At 31.7% G+C, this 13,815-nt stretch overlaps 2 protein-coding genes across 2 annotated transcripts; both read left to right on the top strand.

Annotated features, from left to right (window-relative positions):
- Positions 1 to 5,812: 5,812 nt before the first annotated feature.
- On the top strand, positions 5,813 to 8,291 carry LOC18036313 (trihelix transcription factor GT-2). Its single transcript, XM_006427821.2, has 2 exons — positions 5,813 to 6,254; positions 6,620 to 8,291. The coding sequence occupies exons 1-2, from the start codon at positions 6,028 to 6,030 to the stop codon at positions 7,809 to 7,811; spliced, it is 1,419 nt and encodes a 472-aa protein (XP_006427884.1). The 5' UTR covers positions 5,813 to 6,027; the 3' UTR covers positions 7,812 to 8,291.
- Positions 8,292 to 9,768: 1,477 nt separating this feature from the next.
- On the top strand, positions 9,769 to 10,615 carry LOC18037642. Its single transcript, XM_006427820.2, has one exon. It carries the CDS (start codon positions 9,976 to 9,978, stop codon positions 10,570 to 10,572), a length of 597 nt encoding a protein of 198 aa, XP_006427883.1. The 5' UTR covers positions 9,769 to 9,975; the 3' UTR covers positions 10,573 to 10,615.
- The last annotated feature ends 3,200 nt before the right edge of the window (positions 10,616 to 13,815 follow it).

Below are 13,815 nucleotides of genomic sequence, written 5' to 3'. Positions count from 1 at the left end.
GCCTTGCACTTTTCCGCTAACACTATTTATTTTTAAATTTACCATTATTAAAAAATAATTAATGTATTTCATTTTCTTTCTTAAGGATCACCATCACCCCTCTGCATATTTTCATAATTTCATTACCACCAATTCACCATTAAAATCACTATCACCACTTATCTTCATCAATCCATCAACATTTGTTGCATATAATGAGTTTTTGTTGTTGGGTTTTTGTTAAATTTTATAACAAATTATGGGTTTTCTTGTTACTAATTATACTGATTTTTTAATTGTGTAATACATAAATCAAATAAACCAATTATATTTCCAATTCAAGAAAAATAAAGAACTCATTGATTTCAATAACAAATTAAATCACTTTCAATAGTAGAGGATGGGTGATTTTTATTTTTTTAATTGTTTTTGTTTCCTCTGTTTTTTATTTGGTATGTCATCTTCCATTTTTATTTGTGCTTTGAATGACTCATATCAACAATATCAAATTGTTTCATTTTCAGACTTGATATTAATCTCTTTATCTACTAAAAAGTTTTAGCTAGTTTTTTTATCAACGTACTTTCATTTTTTGAAATTGATAATAAAGGTAATTTTGAAAATTGATGGGATTAATTGAAAAGTGAAGATTGGTAAGATAAAAAAATTAGTTTAAGCATTACTACTAAAAATTAAAACCACAGCTCGACTCTCTAACCACTAGGATGGGCTAAAGCCCGACTATATTCAAGCTTTTTTTTGCAATCCCTCCTAGAGCTAATCATAACTTTTTTAGTATGATTTCAAGTATAGTGAATTGATGTTGTTTTGGTCTGACTTTGGTTTAGTCCAAAATACTAGGAGAGCTTCTCTGCAGAAGGTGGTTTTCTGGTGAAGATGAAAGTTAGGCTATCTGGAGATAGTTTTTAAGGATAATGATGGATGAGACGAATTTAAAATTACAAAAAAAAGTTATTAGAGGCAATTACCTATGACAACATTTTGACAGTCAAGTCAATAAGAGGTTGAAAGTGGTGATGCGTTTATAAGAAATCCTAGAATAAGAGAAAACTTGAGTCCTTTTTGTGAATGTGTAAACTTTTGTGAGACCAACCTGACCTTTTAAGGCAGAGTGCTTCTGAGGGCATCTTTATGTCATTTTAGACACGTTGTGAGCCGTTATTGGTGATTTCCCTTCTCATATAGGGTTTTAAGAGTAATTTGGCCCCTCTTATGAAGGCTTTTAATAAGCTTACTTGGATTGGACAATTTTCCATTAGGGGACCGCTTGTGCTGATAGCGAGTGCTTAGCCCTAATTGGCCTATATTGGATGAAGCAATTAGCCTGAGGAGTAGTTGATTTCACTGGAGATGGTGTAGGTGGCTTTGTATGTGGTCCCCCTTCCTCAATTCTAATTTTGGCAGCGTACAAAGAGATATTTTGAAGATAATCCATATGGGAACTGTATTGTAATGGCATGGTCTGATGGCATTGGCATGGCTGCCATTGTCCTACAGTCCCATATAGACATGTGGTGACTTGGAAATTTTGTAGGATGCATTTTTCAGTTACTTTCAGATAATTTGGATAGTTGAGGCTGGTTCCTTGAGATCTTCCCATTTCATCCTCCTTCTTCAGCTTTCCCTTTATTCTTTATCACAGTCTTTAGTCAAACTCCCCATGTGTTATGCCCTCAATACCTCTGGTCTACATTTTACCACTAATAGATGTAATTCTAAGACTTGTGATATTCTATTTACATGTTAAGCTTTTATACTATCTATAAAAGACATCTTATGTTGTTCGAGTTAGAGTTTGATTAGAAAAAATAAATAAATAAAGAAATGGTTAGAGACTATTCTAAAATTATTTTAGATATTTTAGAAATATTTACATGACAATTTTAAATAAAGATACTGATAATAAAAAACTACACGGGCAATAATCAACTCATTATTTTTTGACATTTTAGGTTGTTAAGAGCGTCCTTATTCTTTCTTATTTTATAAGATACTTCGAAAAACCATTTAGTAATATTTGATAAACTGTGAATAGGTGACAAAATGTGCTTGAATGTTAAGAAAACCAACACCCACATTAAGAAATAGTTTCATGCACTATACATTAGTTTAAATTTATATAGCAATAAAAAAAGAGATTGCCAGTCTCCCTTATAAAAATTAATATATACCACTTTTTTTTATTGTTTTTGTAATATTTAATACCCACCAGACTCCAAAACATTTAAAAGAAAATAGAGGTAAATGAGTCACTTTTTTATATTTGATCTTGAGAATCTAAAATATCATTTTATTAATTTTTTTATTCATAGCCAAAACCTATGTTTCTTACTTTTTAGTATTTAAATTTTTTATTTTAATGTCAATTAATATTATTTATTTAATTTAAAATAAATATTAAAAATAAGAATAATATTATAAAATAATTGAACTCGAGAGATCATTGAGTATTATGAAAACAATATAAAGTAATGGTATATATCAATTTCATTGCTGAAATCAACAATCTCTCAATAAAAATGTCGTTATATGTATAAGAATTGGAAGTAAAGGAAGCAAGATTACTGGCATAATAAATGAGAAAAACATGAATCTTCATCAATAATATTATGGGTGGGGCTAAATGCACTTTAAAAATTACTCTGAATACTCATATTTTTACAAATATTTTTATTACAAAAATACCCATGATGTAAATTACTATTAAAAACACTTTATTATGAGCATATAATTATTAATCTGAACACTCATTTAGGGCACTACAATTAATGTTTAATTTTCTTACTATTTTAAATCTTAATTTTTTTCTTCCAAATACCTTAAATAAATATTTATAGAGGAAACTCAATAAGTGAAGATTTTAACTTGAATGAGGCATGTGTGATCCTTTTAATTTGCTAGTTTACAACATAAATAATCTTCCTTATTCTTCCTCTTCCTGATGGTTAGGTAGTTGAATTGATGACCCTCTGAATTTTGTGGAGTTGAATATAATGGGATGTTCAAGTAGTGAAATTAAGTTTGAAATATAATGTTATGGCTAGCATGTGTCTCGTTTGTATTCAAGCAACGTCTTTGATTTGGCCAAAAAGGATATAATGTTTAATTTATTTATTTGTTTGAGTGTATATAGCATTTTCATGAGTGGTAGAGTAAATAATATAATTAATTTAAAAAGGATTAAATGAGCATTTTTTGGTGTTTTAAAGAGTGTACAAAATATAATTCATTTTTTTTTAAATTAATAGATGAGTGCACATAATAATAGAATGTTCAGGGTAATTTTCAGAGTGCACATAACCCCACCCTAATATTGTTTATATGTTATAAAATATATTCTGTAATTTAATAAAGCTAAGGTTGTAAAATATCCAAACACGGGTGCCAATAAGAGTCGTATTCTTTTTTGGGTCAAATTTTCTAGCCCAAACCCAGCCCATCAGACAGATAATAAGGCCAGAGTCGTGACATCGTCCTTGGGCTTGATACGTTGAAAAGTTTAAGTCCAAATATGGCGCATCTTCTTGTTTACACTACATTAAAATTTGTGGCTAATATTTTTGTCCTTTTTTTTTTCTCCTTATATTCATATCATAATATATTCTATAAAATAAAAGCGTGATAATAACTTTTCTATGCATCTCAAATATGCAAAAGCAGTACAGAAAAAATACATCATCTTCCACAAATATTTTGTTGATGGGAATAATTTTTCTATTCCAATATTTCTGATTCATTACTCACTCCTTTCTTTTGATTACTTCAATCAAATTTGTAAATTTAAAAATTTTATGAACATTATATAACAAGTCTAGAGGTGATTGCATTAGAAGTTTGTCAAGACCTGTATTGATGAAACCTAACTCAAACATTTTTTCAAAGAAAACGATTGGTTCATTGTTGAGTAAGTTGACAAGCATACATTATTTTGACCACATTTAACATACATTAATGAATCAAACAAATCTCTCTCTTTTCGTACAAGGCATTCAAATGTTAAGTTACCGTCAACTTAAAGCTACTACAGTGAGACTTGTAATATTGTAGACAAGGCCATTAATTATATCTGTGGAATCGTCAATTCGTCACATGATTTAATTTTAACCATAGATTTCGATATTTTTAAACCAACTTACATTACAAAAAACCAATCAATTTGGTTGGTTTGGTCACCTATTAATTGGTCCAATGCTTATCTGCGTAGAAGGCTCTTACACCACGATTCCTACCTTTTTCCCGGTTGAAATATTTGACTTTAATTAGAATTTTTGGGTTAATTTCACACGATACCCTAACATTTGCCAAATTTCTACAACCTAGCAAAGCTGTGAAAAAAGAAAATAAATCACTAAGATCCCTCGATATGTATTGAAATTTAGATTTGATTTTTTTTTCTTATTGTATTATAATAGTCAATCAAGTTATGGTTGTGAAAACTATCTATTAATCTGACCTCACTATGAAACCGTACTATAAATATCATTCATGAGAAATAATTTTAGTGATGATGTGATTGATAATAAAAATATATTATTTTATCTGAAATTTTTATTTTCCAACGTGTTTTCTCAAGTACGACTAACTTGTTATTATTTAATTGCATGCAAATTAACATTACGCATGAAGTGAAGCTAATAAATAATAATGGTACTTAAATTTACGTTTGGAGTTCAAAACACACACACACACACACACACACACACACGCGCATATATCGCCAACATTACTTTATTACAGATCTTTCCACTCTTTCGATGTTACAACAAAATGATAAATGTTATGGGGTTTGATTGAAATTAACCTCTCGAAGTTTCCAATAATTGCTTTGCAAGGTTAATGTGAAAAAGACCTCAATGAATTACGTAAACCAATTCTACACTCTTCTTGTCTCGTAGTAATCAATTTGCTATTATGTTAACTACCATTTAAATTTATCTTACTCTTTTACATTTATATAAACACCATTCTTTCTTAATCTTTCTTTGTGTAGAAGCAACTTCCAATGCAGTGTTCAAAGTAATCAAAATTACCCAGAAATCTCATAATCTTGGTGTGGAAAGTTAATCTTATTGTGACACGGAGACTCATATACGAAAATGACACAAATCAAGCCGAGATTTTTCAATTTTTATATCATGCAATTTTGATTAGAAAAAGAAACAAGTTGCTTAAAGGTTTTGTAATGTGGTCACCTCAAGTGAGCAGTCCAAATGGGAAAGCACAAAAGATTTCAAAAATGGTAATTGTGGGCTGTGTGGGCCTCATTTTTTTAACCAAATTTGGTTGGCAAGGCGAAAGCCAACTCGTACATATCCAAAGCTTTCCTGTTTACAACTGTTATTACCTCTTTAATTTATTTTCTTCAATCATCAACTACACCCTTTTTTTCAACTTCTCCTATTTACCCTCTACTTTCATCTTTTATTCAAGTTCTCCTATTTACCCCTTTACTTTCATGTATGTTAACAAATTATATTAAAAATGAGAAAAAAAATTCAATAGTCTATAAAAGTTTATCGAATCTTTATCTAATTCAGATGTCCGCAATTTTTAAAAGCTCCGAATGATTACATTATAAATAGAGATTAACAGTTCCTGTAATTAATTTGCGAGAAGTATGAAACCAAAATTTGACATTCGGGTTACAAATTTTGACTTAAAAACATAAAGCAAAAAAACCAGGGTCAAAAACAAAAAAAAATGTCAAAATGAAGATAAACGTTGGACCAATAAAAAGTTGACAAGTCGTAAGAGTTAGCTGGATAGAGCTCCACGTGAGCGCAACTCACACTCCTTTTTATCTCTTTTAAGAAACCCTAATTCACCGCTCATTTCTCTTACGTTGTTACCTACTTAACCCAATAAAATTGGCACTTGGTAGTAGAAAATTGTTGAGGAAATGAAACCCACCCATTATTTTTAAGCCATAAATGTTAAACCCCAGTTTTACCAAATTTCATTAAACCCCATAATTCACCTAAATTTTCCAGCTGTAAAAAAAATTTCTTTTTTTTTCCGGGAAAAATCATGGAAACCTCAACTTTGCCGGAAAATTCGGGAGAGGACACCGGCAACCGAGAGAATGGAGGTTGGGAGGAGGATGGAAGAGTTAAAGGTGAAGAGGGTGACCGGAATTTTGGCGGTAACCGGTGGCCAAAACATGAGACTTTGGCTTTGTTGAAGATAAGGTCTGAAATGGATGCTGCTTTCAAAGACTCTGGGCTTAAGGCTCCTCTTTGGGAAGAAGCATCAAGGTAACATTTTTATTTTAAAAGCTATAGATTTTATGATAAAAAACTTGAAAATTTTGATTGAAGTTTGTTTGTTTGTTTCTCTAGAAAATTTTAGAATTTTGAAGTTTGTTTTGCGCTATTTTATTTGTTTGTAGTGGTTGTTATGCTTTACGTATGTTTGGTTTTCAGTTTTTTATATTGTTACTTGGCATTAAGTGTTATTTGAATCTTGTAGCGGTAGTTATTTTTAGCTATTTAGCTTCAATAGTTTGTTTAATCCTTTTGATTTCTTTATGGATGTGTTGCTGTGGACATATTTTGTTGGTGAGTGCATAGTTGATATTAGAGTGAAACTGAAAAATGTCAGTGATGAATGGTGATACCAGGAAATTATCACAACTGGGATATAACCGAAGCGCGAAGAAATGCAAAGAAAAGTTTGAGAACATCTATAAATACCATAGAAGAACCAGAGAAGGCCGATCTGGGAAAACTTATCGGTTTTTTGATCAATTACAAGCTCTAGACAATAGCCATTCTTTTCTGCCAATTTCATCACCAGAAAGAATCAATTCTTCTATGGCGATAGATGTTGACCCGATCAGTGAAATTAAAAATGATATTCAGAATCAGATTTCAAGTTTTATGGATGTCTCTACTTCAACCACCTCTACATCGAGTAAAGAATCAGATGGGACGCAGACGGAGAAGAAGAGGAAATTAACAGAATTTTTCGAGAGGTTGATGAGGGAAGTTATAGAGAAGCAAGAGAATTTGCAAAAGAAATTTATAGAGGCCATAGAGAAGTGTGAACAAGAAAGAATCGCAAGGGAGGAAGCTTGGAAGATGCAAGAATTGGCGAGGATTAAGAGAGAGCGTGAGCTTTTGGTTCAAGAAAGATCCATTGCGGCAGCTAAGGATGCTGCAGTGCTGGCATTTTTGCAAAAGTTTTCGGACCAACCTTGTCCGGTTCAACTTTCTGCAACTCCAATTTCAGTGGAGAAGGCTGTTGAGAGGCAAGAAAACTGTAATGGCTGTGAGAGTTTTAATCATATAGGCTCATCTCGGTGGCCTAAAGATGAAGTTGAGGCCTTGATAAGGCTAAGGTCTAATCTTGATGGACATTATCATGAATCTGGGCCAAAAGGGCCGCTGTGGGAGGACATATCAGCAGCCATGAAAAAGCTTGGTTATGATCGGAGTGCTAAGCGGTGTAAAGAGAAATGGGAAAACATGAACAAATACTTCAAGAAGGTCAAAGAAAGCAATAAGAAGAGGCCCGAGGATGCTAAAACATGCCCATATTTTCATCAGCTTGATGCTCTATACAAAGAGAAGACTGCCAAGAAGGTTGATAATCCCGTTAATCCAGCATACGAGTTGAAGCCTGAGGAACTTCTAATGCACATGATGAGCGCGCAAGGACAGCAACAAGAAGTCGAATCACTGACAGAGAATGGTGAAAACGAAAATGCTAATCGTAGTCAAGAAGGAGATAACGAAGATAATGAGGATAATGAGGGAGATGATTATCAACTTGTTGCCACTAATCCTTCATCAGTGGCAATCACGGGTTGATGAGACACAAATAGTGGAAGTTCTTTTCAAAAAGTTAAAAGTCAGTTCGCTTAGCTTTTAATATGTCGTGTGTCGTGGGTCCGGTTTGCATCACTTAATCCTTCATTTTTCCTTTAATAAAAAAAGGGGGGAAAACTCTATTTTTGCTAGATTATGAAGAAAACTCATGGGGAAATGGCATGTTGTCTTAAGCTATATATGTGTATATGTTCATCATTTGTTGAAGAAAAATGTGAAAGAGTAGAGTGTAGAATAAGGTAGCTGCTAGCCCGCTGGTGTGTAAAATATAGCTATACGTTGTGATGTAACACTTTTTGTGCTTTTGAAAATTTTGTTGTATCAATCATTTTACACTAGCATCAGGAGTGTACTTTATGATGGAGTAACTATTATAGATAATTAGATATATATACCCGTGTGCTGGCAATAAAGATATGATTGGCAAAGACAGTCACCATCTTTGATTACCATCTTACTTTAGTTCTGTTTTGCACATCTTTTTCTTGTGACTAATTTGATTTGCACTTAATGTTGTGTGTACTGATTACATTTGAATTGAATTTTCTATATTTGTGACAGATTAGCTGTTAGATTTCTTGCTCTTCATCCTAAGGTGAAACGAATTTAAAGTAATATGTTGTAGTAATTATTAATATTATTAATTTATCTATGTTAAGTGTCACTATTGTTGTATATGTTTCTGAGTTAATTGTTAATTGAAAAAAAAGAGCCTAAATTGTTCTAATAAGACCCAGAAGATTGAAACCACTTGGGCTTAGCCCGAGCCTAAGCCCTAGTAGACGCATTGTAGGAGTTTAATTTAAATTTTTTTTCTTGAAGTCGTAGAACTTGAGTGAAGACGGTCTTTCTCTTAAGAGGGGGTTGTCGTTTCTCGAATATTTGAGAGAATTAAAAAATTTAAGCGGTGTTATATTAAAATTGATATAAATTAGTCTCAATAATTTATATGATTATAAATATTATGAGCAATAATTCTCTTTTAAAAAAAACCCAGAAGATTGAGAGGTGCGAACTAGCCCAAATATGAAAATGAAATGCGGAAACAGTGAAGACAAAAACATCTGTAACTCAAGAAGCCAGATCTTATCTTCTTGGTGGCAGTAAGTAGCAGGTGGCCCTGCTCTTTTGGATTTTCTTTTTCAAGTTGCAAGATCATTGATCATTTTGATCTTTGGTAGGCAAGCCAGTGGCAAAAAATTTCAGAAAAATACAAGAAAATGAGGGATATTTAAGGAATTTGCATTTTGGAACTTTGTACAAATTTATTGCAGGTCCGGGTCTCTGGGATTGGCACTTTAGCGCGGTAAAGGATTAAAAAGAAATCAAATATTCTTAAGTTACAAATTTTAACAAATGTAAGCTGGTGTCTTTAACTGTAAAATAGGTAGACTATTTATGTAGCAATTGATGATAGGGTTCAATTCGCGCAATCCCACTTTGAGTTATGATGATAATAAACCTGTTACTCTACTTCTCACCTTTTCTAAAATTTCAACTTTTTTGGTTAATCGAATAAAATTACTTAAAAATTAATTAAAATGTAAATTAATATTTTATGAACATATTTCCAAAGATTTTGGCAATAAAATGAACAAAATTAAAAATATACATTTTTTTAGTCGCTGTATAAAAGAATAGCATAAAATTAAAATTAAAAAAATTAATTTAAAATGAGATATTAATCACCATTTTGAAATTTTAACTCCATTTTAAATTATCAATCGGTATACTAATTTACAATCGATCCTTAAAAAATATGGACCGAATATTATTCTATTTGGAATGAGATCCCAAGTTCCCAACTGCGATTCAAAGAATTTCAGTCATCCCTATTCCTAACATTCTTCAATCCATTGGGCCGAATGGGCCAAGCATAGCTGGGCCTTAGGACACAATGTACACACTCTACCCAACAAAAACAAGAACTACAACAACTCGTTCAATTCAACCCCAACAACTCGCCAGTCACAACAATTCAAGTTATTTATTTATTTTTTCCTTTCTGGCTTCTTGTAAATATTGATGCAACCGTTGGATGCCATTTTTAAATCCTCGAGATTCCAACTCACTTAACAAACTCACTTAATCCTCACAGGACTCAACACACAAACTGAAGCTGAAGCTCAAACTCAAGAGCTCATCAATGGCGGATTACGAACCCCACCACCACCATTCCCACCACCAAACCCTAATCCCGAAAGAGACAGCCTTACAAGCCATAAACACAATCATCCAGCTCCACTTCGAGAAAACCCTAGAGAAAAAACGAGCCATAGACCTCCAAAAGAAGAAGCTCCACAAGCACTTCCTCCTCTTCTTCATCTTCCTCGGCCTCACCTTCAACGCGCAGAGCCTGTCCCAGTCCACGCGCCTCCAATGCCGCCACTGCTGGATCCCCATCACCCTCCTCTCCCTCGCCCACCTCTTCTTCTACGTCTCCGTCGCCCAGACCCTTCGCTGCATCAACGGCTTCAAGTACCAGCGCCGCTGCCACAAGCTCACCCTAGGCCTCGCCACCGAGAAGCTCCGGGAGATGAAGATCAGGTTGAGCAACGGGGAGTTCGGTGATGGGTTCGCCGAAGACGGCGGTGCCGGCTGCGGGGAGTTTGAGATTCATTATCAGGAGCCGCCGGAGAGTTATTTCGGCAAGTTTAAGAGGAACTGGGCCTTGCATTTTGGGTTCTTGATCTTCATCTACGGCTTCATGGTTTCTTCTTCTGTTGTAATTCTTTGTTTCTAATTGATTTATTTATTTTTAATTTTAATTACGATTTCTCTATTACGCTCTCTGTGTGTTTCTACTTGTCGTGTAGTATCTTTTCAAAATTTAAGTGTTTTAATCTCTTTCATTCAATATAATAAATAAATAAATAATTAATTAAAAAGTACCGGATAATTATCAATTTTGTCTAGCGGTATTAAAATTATTAAGAATGTGCATTAAAGAAAAAAAACTAAATGATAAAGTAATTTGACGCCCTAACATTGATGCATTACCTTTCTCATTCTTAATCATCAATTTATCTAGCGGTTTGTTAACTAGTTATAATATTTTTAAATAATTTAAAATTGTTATTAATAAAAATAATGTGTACCTTTGATTAGACTTATTGCTATATATTTCTTACATTATTAATTTGGTAAAAAAATGATAACATCATAGAATGATCCTTCTAATTCATGTTTATTAATTATTTTACTTTTTAATTACTATAATTTATTTTTTCTTTTTTTACTTTAAATTTCACTGACCACCCCTTAGTGTAAGAAAATTGATAACTTAAACTCCATTAGTAGGGGTGGGCAAAAAGACCGTAGTGTTAAAAAAACCGAACCGAACCGACGGTTTTTTCTAATTCGGTTCGGTTTTTATTTTTTAAAAAAACGGAATATACCGTTTGTAAAAAAAACCGAAATGTCGGTTCGGTATTCGGTTCACTTAGCTGAACCGAAAAACCGAACCGAAAAACCGAATTATTTTTTGATTTTATTCAAATCAAACATATGTTAATAATTTTATTCAAATCAAACATGATTTTATTCAAATAAAACATGTGTTATTTCTCTTTATAACATTATGATTATGTTTATATAGATGGAGTATTGGAGTTTGGTTATGTATTTTGAAATTTTAATATTTCATATTTTGGGAGTATCTTATTAATAGTTAGTAAGATATTAGTGATAAAATGTGTTTTGAATACTTTGTATTTATTGTTAATATTTGTAATAAAATTAGGACAAATTAATTGTTGAAAAAAATTAGTACATTCATGAGGCCCAATGGGCTAAAAAATTAAAAATTAAAAATAGGCCCAGAACCGAAAAAACCGAACCGATCCGAAAAGAATCGTTTGAGTTCGGTTCTTATTGAATTCGGTTCTTATTCGGTTCTTTTTATAAAATAACCGATTTAAATCGGTTCTACTTAATTTCGAACCGAACCGTGCCCACCCCTATCCATTAGACTCTAATTTTTTGAACATATCCAACTAGACAACAATGGATTTTCTTAGCTTGTTAGTTGGTGTGTCGATGAAAGTTGAAACTATTGAACTTTATATTCACGTTATAACAAGATTTGTTATACAAACTGCTTATTGATTGAGTTTTATCTCCTCGTATCATACTTTAAGTTGAGAGCTAGAATTCTCTCGTATATATTGTAGAAGTTGATTTTCTTCTAAATATTTAGAAGTAATTTTAACTTGTTAGATTCTAAATTTTTTAATTTATATTAATTTTATAAGTCACTTTTTAATCAAGCATCTGAAAGTTAATTTGACTTGTATAAATATTCAAACTCTATTGATCAGAGTTTGCTGATCATGATTGTAATAAAGTTAATAAAATATGGATGCGGGAATATTCAATGTCTCTCACGCGCTCAGAGAGATTAGATTACTAACATGTACGGGGTGTGGTTGGGTATGTTTAAAAAGTTGGGTGTCGAAGTATTAATTTCTTTAAATACAGGGACCTGTCTATGTTACAGATTCTGTAACAAACATCTCCCGTCATCCCACCATCCGATTTTCTTTTGTTTAGTTTCTCACTCCACATCCAACCACATCCAACGGCTGATGCTGCAGTCTGTACCTTACAGATCCTGTAACGTAGTTTTGTCCTAAATACAGGGGTTCAATATTCTTTGTTTTCAAAATATTTAATGTTACAAATGATTATTGAGAGCGAAAAGCGCTTTTTGAGGAAATCTTTGACTACTTTTGAGACTTTTTAAATTCTTTTAGGAAAGGCTGCTTGTGCTTTTTTGCCAGTTTGGTGACATGAGACATAAGACAAGAGATAGGGAATTAAAAATTTTTGCGTACATTAATTAATTAATTAATTAATTCATCGATAAATATTTAATTTGTTAAAATAAATAATCGTGATGGAAACTTGCAATTTGAAATTTGAAATCCGAAGTACATCATCAGTCCATGTGATGTGATGAATGCCCCTTTTGATGATGATTGATGAGTTCTAACTGTAAGACTGTTGCTGTGATGATTGAATTTGATGACTGATGCTGTGATTTTAAATGCTCTGCCTATTCTGTCGTTTTGTACATCACCCAGCAGAAAAAATTTTTTCTTAATTTTTTTATGGGATAAAAATTTATTTATTTTTTATATTTTAAGATTAGTATCTATTTAATTTTAATATTTTTTAAAATGTCTCGAAATATCTATATCGTTAAAGTATTAATACTTACACCATTACTTTTTATTTCTTTTGGCTTCTTTTACAATATTACCCTTTTATAATAATTTTTTTATTTAGACATTAATAAAAAGAAAATATTTAAATTACCAATTTAATCCTAAAAAATAATTATATTAATTTTTTTGCAAGCACCATTTGCACACTTGGTAGTTTGCATATAATTTTTGACAACTAAAAATTAATATAAATTTTATTATTTTCATTTTTTAGGTTAAGTTGGTAATTTAATTATTATTTTTTATTAATGTCCAAATAAAAAATTATTATAAAAGGGTAATATTGTAAAAGTAAGTCAAAAGAAATAAAAAATAACTGTAGGGGTATTAATAATTTAACGGCAGGGATATTTCGAGACATTTTTAAAAATACAGGAACTAAATGGTCACTAATCTTAAAATACATAGACTAAATAAACTTTTACTCTTTTTTATGTATTAATTTGAATTTTCTCAACAAAAAAAAAGTGTTGGGTAGATAATAGATTGACCTCGTCGTCGACACATTTATTTAATAAAAATTTATACCTGAAATGTTTTACCCAAAAATTAACCAATCATCTTGTTAATAATACTATCGAGATAAATATTTCAAGTGAAATTATCTTAATAAATGGTTTCCTAAAAGCCGTTCTGTAAATTTTTTAAATAATATAATTTTTTTTTTAAGCTTGTCAACCTTGTTTGTGCGGATTGTGGAAAATAAGTAACAGCTTATTAATCTTGTTATTTTGGGGGGGTGGGGGGGGGTTGGTGTG

This window comes from Citrus clementina, unplaced genomic scaffold (assembly GCF_000493195.1).
Source record: "Citrus clementina cultivar Clemenules unplaced genomic scaffold, Citrus_clementina_v1.0 scaffold_7, whole genome shotgun sequence".
NCBI lineage: Eukaryota > Viridiplantae > Streptophyta > Magnoliopsida > Sapindales > Rutaceae > Citrus > Citrus x clementina.
The sequence above is the reverse complement of the archived record's forward strand: the minus strand, read 5'-3'. Positions and strand labels throughout refer to the sequence as shown.

What these genes read in the sequence shown, in the direction of transcription:
- LOC18037642 (XM_006427820.2), top strand. Translation starts at nt 9,976, where the DNA reads ATGGCGGATTACGAACCCCACCACCACCATTCCCACCACCAAACCCTA.
- LOC18036313 (XM_006427821.2), top strand. Translation starts at nt 6,028, where the DNA reads ATGGAAACCTCAACTTTGCCGGAAAATTCGGGAGAGGACACCGGCAAC. An exon ending in CTTTGGGAAGAAGCATCAAG is followed by an intron (nt 6,255 to 6,619) that starts GTAACATTTTTA and finishes TGGTGATACCAG; the next exon opens with GAAATTATCACAACTGGGAT.